At 30.9% G+C, this 10,962-nt stretch overlaps 3 protein-coding genes across 6 annotated transcripts; 1 reads left to right on the top strand and 2 right to left on the bottom strand.

Moving 5' to 3' along the window:
- Positions 1-1,232: 1,232 nt before the first annotated feature.
- Surf1 (surfeit locus protein 1) lies at positions 1,233-3,466 on the bottom strand. 4 transcript variants are annotated; one of them, XM_012369517.2, is made up of 6 exons: positions 3,323-3,466; positions 2,976-3,147; positions 2,211-2,332; positions 1,935-2,132; positions 1,652-1,822; positions 1,233-1,517 (listed from the first exon to the last, which is right to left on the bottom strand). In XM_012369517.2, exons 1-6 carry the CDS (start codon positions 3,334-3,336, stop codon positions 1,304-1,306), a joined length of 891 nt encoding a protein of 296 aa, XP_012224940.1. In that variant the 5' UTR covers positions 3,337-3,466; the 3' UTR covers positions 1,233-1,303. The 4 variants fall into 4 exon arrangements, with proteins under 4 accessions (XP_012224940.1, XP_012224943.1, XP_012224942.1 ...); XM_012369520.2 differs by having other exon boundaries at positions 3,302-3,420; XM_012369519.2 differs by having other exon boundaries at positions 3,266-3,391.
- Positions 3,467-3,615: 149 nt separating this feature from the next.
- Positions 3,616-6,990, top strand: LOC105673705 (replication termination factor 2). Its single transcript, XM_012369521.2, has 3 exons — positions 3,616-3,852; positions 4,122-4,505; positions 4,589-6,990. The coding sequence occupies exons 1-3, from the start codon at positions 3,784-3,786 to the stop codon at positions 4,979-4,981; spliced, it is 846 nt and encodes a 281-aa protein (XP_012224944.1). The 5' UTR covers positions 3,616-3,783; the 3' UTR covers positions 4,982-6,990.
- S1P (membrane-bound transcription factor site-1 protease) lies at positions 5,328-10,702 on the bottom strand. The gene is made up of 12 exons (XM_012369515.2): positions 9,635-10,702; positions 9,199-9,528; positions 8,924-9,108; positions 8,425-8,722; positions 8,146-8,297; positions 7,665-7,945; positions 7,488-7,590; positions 7,118-7,376; positions 6,716-6,990; positions 6,373-6,650; positions 5,928-6,201; positions 5,328-5,762 (listed from the first exon to the last, which is right to left on the bottom strand). Exons 1-12 carry the CDS (start codon positions 10,169-10,171, stop codon positions 5,393-5,395), a joined length of 3,342 nt encoding a protein of 1,113 aa, XP_012224938.1. The 5' UTR covers positions 10,172-10,702; the 3' UTR covers positions 5,328-5,392.
- Positions 10,703-10,962: the final 260 nt, after the last annotated feature.

Below are 10,962 nucleotides of genomic sequence, written 5' to 3'. Positions count from 1 at the left end.
TTTGTAAGTGCATAATGGAAGCTTTTAAATTTTATGATTGAATTAATTAAATTGTTAAGTTATTTAAATGATAACCAATGTAATATTAGAAAAAATTAAATTACAATATAAAATGTAGAAAGGTGAAATTTTCACTAAGAAACTAATGCCAAATGTCTTCAAAATTTTAAGTCTTGTGCTTTTTGCACAATATGCACATTTTTCTCCGAGATACTTTGTATATAAAAATGTTGTCAAATATATTTTTCAATCATAAGAACAAATCTTAAACATAAAACCATTTATATCGATGTTTGAATTTATTTATGAACATATTACGTTGATACTGTGCGACAATAAATTATCATCTTTCACAACTATAAAATATGAACACAAACAGTATTGTAGCAAACACCAATGTTAATTGTTAATAAAAATGTTAATGTAAACGTTATGTAATAAAAACTCAAGTTCTCGATGAAGACTTTCCACAGTTCAACAAAATATCTCAATGAGATCAATAAAAAACAAAATATCAATAAGACAACTTAAAAATCCTATTTTAAATATCTTAAAGCAGAATTATAAATTTTGATATTAAGCAATATAAAATATAAAGATAGTTTTATGGAAAGAATTTAATGAAAAGGTTTACAAAATATCTTGACTGTTTGATGAAAATAAACTTTGTAAAAGAATGCAGATTGTAGTTAATTTAGCACAAATGAGCTTAACAAAAATTACTTTGTTATTTTTATTTTTATTATGGGCTTGCCAGAATCTGTGACTTGCTTTTCTCTATGATTATTACCAATGTTATTATTATTGTATGATAGTGCGCGCGCGCGCATACAAACATAATCCAATGAAACTTGTGCATTGTATATTTTCATATTTGTATAAAGACACACTTTTATGCTAACTTCATGGAAGTATATTGTGTGTACTACAACCTCGTTAACAATTTTATTAGTGATGATTTGAAGTGATGATCACCATTATTGTTACTATCAATGACAGAAATTTACATTTTTTTCCTTGAGAGAACATTTATATGATATTTCTCTTATATGAGAGATGGATCACAGTGATTAAAATAAATAATTCTACAAACTATAATTTCTTTCCCAATTCTATACCTGTTTTGCGCAAATCAAAATTCATTACCTTTTTAAATTTTTCCTTCCATAATGCAAAATAGAACAATGAAAATATGGCATGTAATCAAAAAATAAATTTACTCTATAACAATGTATAACTAAATTTCTATATTCTGATTTTTACATTTTTTTATATGTGTCAGATAGATATCTAAGAAATATTATTACAAAAGAGGTAATTTCTGCACAAACTGTCTCAACCACATGTAACTTGTGATTGCAGACAACGTGTACCAAGTGATTATATAACTTAAATGCTCGTTCCTTAAAGTTACCTTAGTTTGGCCACCAATAGGACCATGGGATGTACCATATCCGAACAGTAATTCTATATATACAGGCTCTGTGGCTGCCATCTTTGCCATAGCATCTAAATCTCTGGAATACATGTAAATGTTTGATCTCTTGCATAATAGAGAAAATATTGGATTTTTTACAAATCACTAAAGACTCTTTAATAAAATTATGTTAATATAAATGAAAAATTTAGACAAATATAATGCATCCTTTACCTGTAATACCATACTCCTTTCGCAGGAGCATTGTCAGGTATAAATGGTGGTCGCTTTTCTGCTGTTCTAACAATACCGACAATTTCTATAGAATCTGTAATCTTATTGTCCATTTTAAACGTTGAGCGATCATTTTTAGGAATCCATCCACGATTCACCATAATAGTCAAGCTAAAACAATCACCAATTAATTCTGCATTATAGAATCATAAAACATCAGAGTATTGTGAAATTTGTTTTCTTTCTATATAAAGCAACAATTATAACAGCAAAATTTAATTACCCTCGATTTTCTATCTCGAAAGGCGTAATCACATAATATCCTGTGTTTGATTTACTAGAAAATACTCCACCGCCTCTTTCACTGACAGCCTCTCCATTTAGAATAAGACTTCTAGGCCCTATCAGAAATTCCTTTTCATATAGAAATTTACCCTTTACCTTTACAGGATAATATTCTTTATTCTTCAGTTCATCTAAGCTGAAAAAAAACACACTTATATCAAATATTTATAAACAAAAATATTTATAATGCATTGCTTTAATGTTATAATCTCACTCGGATGGCAGATTTATTGGTTCTGTTGAAGTACGTTGTTTTAGTTTTTCTATTAAATTCAGCTTCCATTGCCATCTTTTAATTTGCCATGTGCCAAGGGCAAAAGCAGCAATAGGTACACTCTAAATTGTAATATTTAGAGATTAATTTCTAAAAGTATGACAAACAAGAAAAGTAGCATATAATAGAAATTAAATTGTTTTGAAGGGATCATCAGATACCATGCATTCGTTTTAAAACTGGAGGCATTTTGAAGATTTTAAAAACAAACTTTAGTTTTTTCAAATAGAATTAAAAATATTTTTTTAATGTCAATCAATTCTTCTCACTCTTTATTACTATTACATGCAAGAGTATTAAGGCTGGTATATTTAAAAAACAAATAGTTAAGGATATATTTCTAAATTTTTGTAAGATACTTTTTATTTGACATTTCTTATTAAATGAAATTAGTTAAAACTTGGCACGAATACAACTGAAGAGATTCTGATAAACATAATATAAAGGTAAATAAATAAATAAATATACTGCCATCCCAATGATAATAATTGTATTATAAATTTTATATCAAATCTTCTATTGTATTTCTATTGTACAGATTTATGCATTAAAATATACTTAGTCAATATTATACTTAAACAAATTTTTACTTATATTACAAATATAAATTTATTATTATCATGTATATTATAATAGATAGAATTTTGTGATAAACTCTCCTTTCTCTAAATACTTGATAACATTGAGTTTATAACTGGTACTTACCAATAAGCTATATCCATATAATCCAATTGATTCCTCTGATCGTCGATATTTATTGGTTTCGATAGCTTTAGGTCTTGTCATTGTGCTTTTATATCTTACTTGCTTGTTTACATCACGGAATAATAACACGTGTGCTTTTTTCTGAAGCACACATTTTGTACTCTTCAAACCTCTAAAAATGTTTGTAATAGATAAATTCATGTGTAACATTTAATTCTTCAGAAAATCATGAACAAGATCTTAGTATAATAGAATAGAATTGAATAGAATAAAATAAAATAAAACTAAACAGTATTGTAACTGCAAACAGCTGTTGGCAGACATACTATTTCTATCTCCTTTCTTACCGAATCGGCAACATGACATCAAGTTTGTTCTTTATAGCTGAACTGGCTGTACTAGTTCAGAGTTTATCTTTTTCCCTCCACATTGGAAGAAGAAAGATAAACTCTGAACTAGTGCAGCCAGTTCAGCTATAAAAAACAGACCTATCGCTCGCTTGGTTGCGTTCAGAAACTACACCCGGGAGTACCCAACTGTCCAAACGTCGTTCAGAAACCAACCTCAGCACGACCTAAAGCCAGCATCAGACTATGCAACTTGTTGCAGCAATTCACTTGTGATACATGGCTTACGCATGTGTGCGGTATTCTCTCCTTCATGCTGGTTGCTGCTTGCGTCTCAAATCTGACGTCACTGCGCGCAGTATCGCGTAATTCGCATCGGTTTGTATCTGTTCGTATTTGTTTGGAGTAAAAAAATAGCTGTATAATATAAAGTGTATTATCGTAAATTATAAAGCTTTAACATGGGTTGTGATGGTGGTACTATTCCTCGCAGAGACGAGCTTGTTAGAGTAAAGAAAAAACCGGAACAGGTAATCTAGAAAATTTTGATATACCCTTGTTGAAAGAAATTTGATTTTATTTAGAATATAGTTTGGATATAATTTGGAATTTTGTGATAATTCAAGTGTATGGAAATTACTACATATTCTAATGCGATGAAAGTAATTTATGGTTGACATGAGCATATGCATAATTTACGTATTTACTATTTACAAAAACCAGTTGTACGTTTGCTACAATAGTTTTGGCTACACGTAACAATGTAAATGTTAATTATTGTTTGTCTAATTATTTACAGAAAGATAAGGAAGCAGAATTGGCTTTCAGATGGAAACATTGCACAATAAGTCAATTGCCATTACAACCTCCAATTGTCAGTTGCAGCTGGGGTTATTTGTACAGCAAGGAATCTGTATTGGAGGGACTTTTGGATCGCAGTACTCTTCCAGAATCTGCTGTACATATTAAGAATTTGAAAGATGTGAGAAATCTGAATTTGACACCAAATCCAGCATTTGATGGTAACAAGGCTGAAAAGGGCGATGGTTACACAGATGGGAGCAAGAGTCCGTATATTTGTCCAGTTATTGGTTTAGAAATGAATGGAAAATATAAATTTTGCTTTTTATGGTCATGCGGTTGTGTAATGAGTGAACGTGCTCTGAAAGAAGTAAAAAGTACGGTAAGTTAAATATTCTGATGTTTATCAAGTAATGAGATTCTGATTAAATTCAAATAAAATTTGTAAAACGTAAAATTTTGCAGTCCTGTCACAAATGTCAGCAACCTTTTGAAGAAATGGATATAGTTATATTAAATGCGGAAGATGATGATCTGGAACTCATGAAAGAGCGTGCGGTGCTTAGAAAAACAAGTCAAAAAAAATCAAAGAAAAAAAAATTAAATGATATATCGTCGGAAGAGAAGAAGACAAATGAATCGTTAAAAAAGAAAATAAAGAAGGAAGACAAAGTTCTCCAGTTAAATGACAATCAAAACGAAGCTCATGATCCCGCTTACAAAAAAGCTAAAAGCGATTATAGTGTCGCAAAAGATCCTAAAGCATCTGAAGTTTTCAAAAGCATTTTTACTACACACAAATCTGCTGCAGACCAAGATAGAGCCCACTGGGTTACTTACAATCCGTTTTATAATTAAAGTATATCGATTAGAAATATAAGAGATTAGAACTAGAAGCTATTCCACTAAAACAACAATAGAAAATGGAAAAGCAATTATAAAACTTCATTATAAAACTAAAAAATAAATTAAATATCAAAAATAATTTAGAAATTGTAAAACATGAAAAGAAAAGAAGTCTTGTATTAATAAAAATAAAGCTAGTAAATAACGTGCAATTTTTATCAAAATAATTTATATTATTTATACAAATTCACATTGAACATTGAATAGCACGTTTTAAAAGCACATAATGTAATTTGCATTCATTATTTAGCATTAGATAAGTAAATGTTTGTAATTGTTTATATAGATAATTAACATATTTAATAAAAAAATTTATATTGATATGTTTTATATACAATATAATGTTCTTACAAAATTATCAAACTACATCTGTGTAGGTATTCTTCGCACAGCGACAGCTTGAATAACTCTACGTATTCTGCCGATAATACGCTTCTTACAAGAATGTCTCTTCGACACGATATACTTGCACTGTTTCAACAGATATCCAATAGCTATAATTATTATAATTATTACTATTATATAACTCCATCCATATCGGGTTATTTGGTTGTCTTCTTGATTTTCTTTAGCATCATAAGCCATGATATCAATGTTCAAATATTGCAATGTAGAAATACTAGCACCACCAACTCGTCTTTTGAGCCACAAGGTGTCTGTATTCTGCAATGCTGAATTTACTATGCTTATGGTCTCTTCTACTGGGAGTAACTTGTGGGGCTTGTAATGATCTCTGTAAAAAAAAAAAAAGATAATAAAACATTCAAATATAAATATCTAAACAATTTTAAAAATTATTAATAGTGATGATATAAATATGTAATCTGTTAGAACATTTTGCACGAACATTCGGTGTATGTGTGTGTGTGAGCACGCATGTGTGCGTGAAATTACTTACATTGGTATAGATTCATTGATCGGCACTGGTATAGCATAAGTAAGGGAAGGACATAATGGAAGAGATCTAAAGCTGCTTGCTGGTTCGTCAGCCATTAATACTTTACTGTAACGACTAAAATAATTTCCCTCCATTCGATATGGCAATTTTCCGATTTCTATTTTACTAGTCGTTTTAACAGTCTTGTGTTTTTTTTTATTTTCATCCATAAAAACAGTAGGTATGTTACCTGTTGTCGTGTATTCTAAGAGAGCATCGAGCATCCAAAAACAGGCTAAATATACATAAAATTATTTTGATAAGTAACATTATGATTATACAATTTAAATTATAGAATATTTTCAAAAAGAGAGCTTAAGATATTATTTTTAGTTATATATTAAGCTCTCATTTCAATATTAGAAATATCTTCTACATTATCAATATTTCTTTTTGTAATACGTACGCTTTTGTAAATGGCTGTCATCGATACAATTTGAATCTCCGTAAACGACGAGTCTACCATGCTTGGTATGTTCTTGAACGTAATTCTTTTCGTCATTCTTGTGCAATTGTGCTCTATTATCAGTTTCACTATTATACGCTGCTTCAGCATCTTGCTCGCTAGTTACTTGTAAAAGTCCAAGAATCGGTACAAGTGTAGATATTCCTAATTCTTTTTCCAAAAGCTCTCGACCTTGGTCGTACAACTCTGCATATAGAACGATTCCATCTTTTGGAAATCTAAATAAATATAAAGTCTTGTATCGTACAATTCAAAGCAATTTGCTACGTATAAAACATTTTACCTAATTAGTGTAGTGCCAGATGCAAATGTGACTGGTGCATGTTGGCCAAGGGTGAACTGACCATTTCGTACTTCATCGCTAAATGCAACGCCCCAATTGGGATAAAGCAAATCGTTTATAGCTGGAATATTAGCGCCTCCGGTCTCTGGGATCCACCATCGACGAGTATTCTCGTCGTAAAATTTGATTTTTCGCATAACCGCCATATTGTACCAGTCTGCAAATACAATTACTGATAGACCATCATCTTCTACATCTTGTTTTAACTTTGCCACCTGTAGTTGAGAACAAATTATTACACGCCAATGTAGATATATATGACAAAGTTGAAGCACTATTATAACAACGTATTTCTAGAAGCAACAAATTTTTCAATTGATTTAATTTCAGGAATATGCATACTTCTTCAGGAAAAAATTCCTCTTCTGTATCTACGATGAGCAAAGTCCCGTAATTCTTTGCATTAAAACAAGTGAATGGGTGACCAAGCACTTCAAGATAATATCCGGCATTGCGTAAATGTTGATACATATCTTTAAAATTAGTATGTATATGATCCCCATTCCAATCCAATGGATCGTTTTTTACACGCAAATCATCTCTGGGGAAATATCCGGGTGGATATCGCAAGTTATGATATTGATCCCACAAAATACGCTTACTGTGAAATAAAAAAAGAGAATAATAAAATAAATATATCTGCAAACAATTTAGTACAATATGTATATGTATATGTATATGTATATCTTGTATATTGTGCATTTGTACTTACTGTCTGGGCGGTGTAGGTATGACTTTTGCCTGCAATGGGAGTTTCACTATCGATTGTCGCGGCTTACCTGCTCCATCACTTTCAACCGTGATTGAAATATGGCCTATATGAAGATATAATCTACTATAATATATACAAGTTAAATTTTAATAAAGAAATAAAATTAATGTTACAAGCCTTGTGCGATGCCCTGCCAGTCGTGAGATGTTGATGGAACCGTTATAGCAATTGCTAACCAGCCTGACCATGGCCACAAAATATCACTATGTGTTATTGACACGTCAATGCGCTCACCATTACCATTACCAGTGTATGGATGCCATGTATAATTTACTACATTTCCAGCTACACCCAAACCGTTTATTATAGTTACATTAACTATCGTGGGCATACCAGTATGATACATAGCTTGAGTACAATACGGCCACATGTATTGACATTCCGTCAAATCTATATAGCTAATCATTTGACACAAGCAAGGAATTAATCATATCATTGGTAATTAAGGCTTTACGTAGCATTGTCTTTTATCTTAATATACTTTTTATATCTATATTACACATATATTTAAATAATAAAGTAATTAATCATGTTCAGTTGAAACCAAGCAACAGACAAGAAAAGATTTGTTATGTTTTATATCCAGAAAAAAGTTTACCTTGGACTGAGTGTAACGACAGGAGTATACGATTGTAAAAAGTGAAACGCTCGCAGAAGATCTAATTTTCCCGCACCTTGTTCAAACATTCCAATCCCGGGTAAGCGACGGGCTGAACTCAGTAATGCTTGTTTCATACTGGCTGGTGTTACCTTGAAAACATTTATTATTGCACATATAATGTATGCAATAAAATTTTTTTATAATATGTACAACACATTGATGTCTAATAATGCGTAAATATAAAAATTTATTTTGTTTATCTTTATGTGGTATTACCTTTTCTTTAATAATTCTAGATTTATTTGTTTGCACAAATGCACTAGCCAGAAGCGCAACCGCACCAGCTACAACAGGACTAGCAACAGAAGTACCGGAAAGAGTTCTACACCCATTCTGTAAAGCAGAACCTCTAACCCCTGATCCATATATGACCAGGTCAGGTTTAACTCTACCGTATCCAGATGGTAATTCCCAAGTGGTCATACCACGCGAGGAGAATCTCGCTATTTGATCATCCCAATTAATGCCTCCAATACCAATCACATCCATTTGATCGGCGGGATTATTTAAAGTGCTGTGTAAATAAAACAGCATAATGTACAAATAGATCACAGTGAGTGTTTTTTCTAAATATTTAGATGTTAAAAAAAAAAATTCAGACTTAATCAAAATGGATAACACACACACAATTGATAATTTTTAGTTTTTTAAGTAAATAATACAAAAATCTTAAATTCTTAAAAATGTTCTACCAAAGTTATATTGTTTTATTTACCCGTATAAAGGTCCATCATTGCCAATTGCCGATACCATAATGATACCATTAGCTGTAACCTCCCACACTTTATCAACAAATGGTTGATCCATGAAGTCTGGACCACCAATGCTTAAATTTAACACTGTCACTCCGCGAAGTATAGCATGATTGAATGCATCCAAAAACCATGATGTATAAGATACCTATTATATTTGAAAAGAGTAAAAATAATATAAATCAATTTATATTATAAAATTAAAAGTAGAAAAGAAAAATATGACAAATAGAGATACCTGAGTATTCGTAAAAACGCGAAAAATATAAAGTTCTGCATCTGGAGCAAAGCCCAAACAATCCTTAGAAGATGATGCAATAACACCTGTTACAAATGTGCCATGACCCAAGCCATCCTCCTGGGTATTTTCATTCGTCCAATTTATTCTCTCTTTGATGTTCTTAAAATGTGGATGATTAGCAGCAAGTCCAGTATCAAATATTGCTACTTTTATATCTTTTCCAGTAATGCCCATTTTCCATAATGTATCAGCTTCAAGTATATATGTAATTTGTCTAGGTATAGCTCTTAACAATCTTCGAGAAGTATGACGATTTGTTGATTGATTCTGAAAAGAAATTCAATGTTCTATAGCTTAATATTAGAACTTTACATACATACAACTTTTTCAATTATACATGATACTTGAAAATTTTTATCATTTATAAACTTACATGATTATTGACCTTTCTTTTCAAATTTTTATATTGTAAGACATCAGAATCATTTGTTGTGTTTATAAATTTTAAGGTCCTATGTACAAGTCTCTGTGGTGTAACTGTCTTTATAAGAGGATGGTTGTTTAGAGCTTTTAGCCCTTGATATTTATCTGTTTCTTTTAACTGAACAACATCAAAGTCACTAGGATACTTGGATGCTATATTCTTTCGAGGTATAATTTTCCACTCTTTAATGCCAGATGAGTTTAACACAGTTGCTATATAATTTTCTCGTACTTGTGACTTGTAATAACCTTTAAATTTGACTATATACTCATTCTCAACTATGTTAGAGGAAAATGTAATTTCAACTTCTTGTTTATTGCAATCAGAAATTTCTGAAGATTTGAGTGTGTTGTACAGTGAAGATTTTGTAACATAATCACTATCGATATGTTTTTCAAAACTGCTTAACCAGTTATGGCTTGATCCAAGAAGAATACAAAGTAACGATAATAAGAAGACATGTTGCAAGCATGTATACAGCTTCATACTATTAACATTGGCTAAGAATTGTCATACTTCACACCAGGATTATACAATACTAATTTATTTCAAAATAATAACCTCATAAAAAGAGTAGTTTAGTAGTTTTATATTAGCATAATAATATGAGAACTTTCTTTCATTAAATAATCTTGTCATGTCATTATTTTATATACTCGTGTAACATAAAGCATAAATTAATAACTTTGTCGGCTTAAGCTACATTTGAAATTAGGATTTCAAGACGATATTCGAGCAAACTGAAATGATTCTGGCAAATGTTACAGTTATTGTTGGGTCCTTGCGTATGTACTCTTCACATTCTAACCTCAATTGTTTTCCAGTTTTCATAGAAGAATAACTTAAAGCATTTTCAATGATTTGTACAGTGCATTTTAATTGCAAAAAAATTTTATCTTGATTCAGGAATAACTAATATTAAATTAACGAATTATATCCTTGACCAAGCAGCAATCAAACACGATCAAATAACTTCAAACCGCAAACACAATGATTGCGTTCAGAAAACAAACAATTGTAAATTGAGTAGTAACCACCTGTGATTGGTGCATACTTCTGGCGCTGCAAATTCCTAAGGGTATATCCAGACAAACTTGAATAGTGCGTAAGCATATGCATAAGAAAATTGATTGGTTCCTAAGCATATGTAAGTTAGCCTGGATATACCCTAATGGCCGGAGCACAGACTTTTGCATAAAGCATAACGCATAAGCATAAGGAAATTGATTGGTCCATTTCCTTATGCATTTGCTTATGCTTATATATAGACCAATCAA

Source organism: Linepithema humile, chromosome 2 (assembly GCF_040581485.1).
Source record: "Linepithema humile isolate Giens D197 chromosome 2, Lhum_UNIL_v1.0, whole genome shotgun sequence".
In the NCBI taxonomy this organism is placed as follows: Eukaryota; Metazoa; Arthropoda; class Insecta; order Hymenoptera; family Formicidae; genus Linepithema; species Linepithema humile.
Note: the sequence above shows the minus strand (reverse complement) of the source record. Positions and strands in the feature narration are given on the sequence as shown.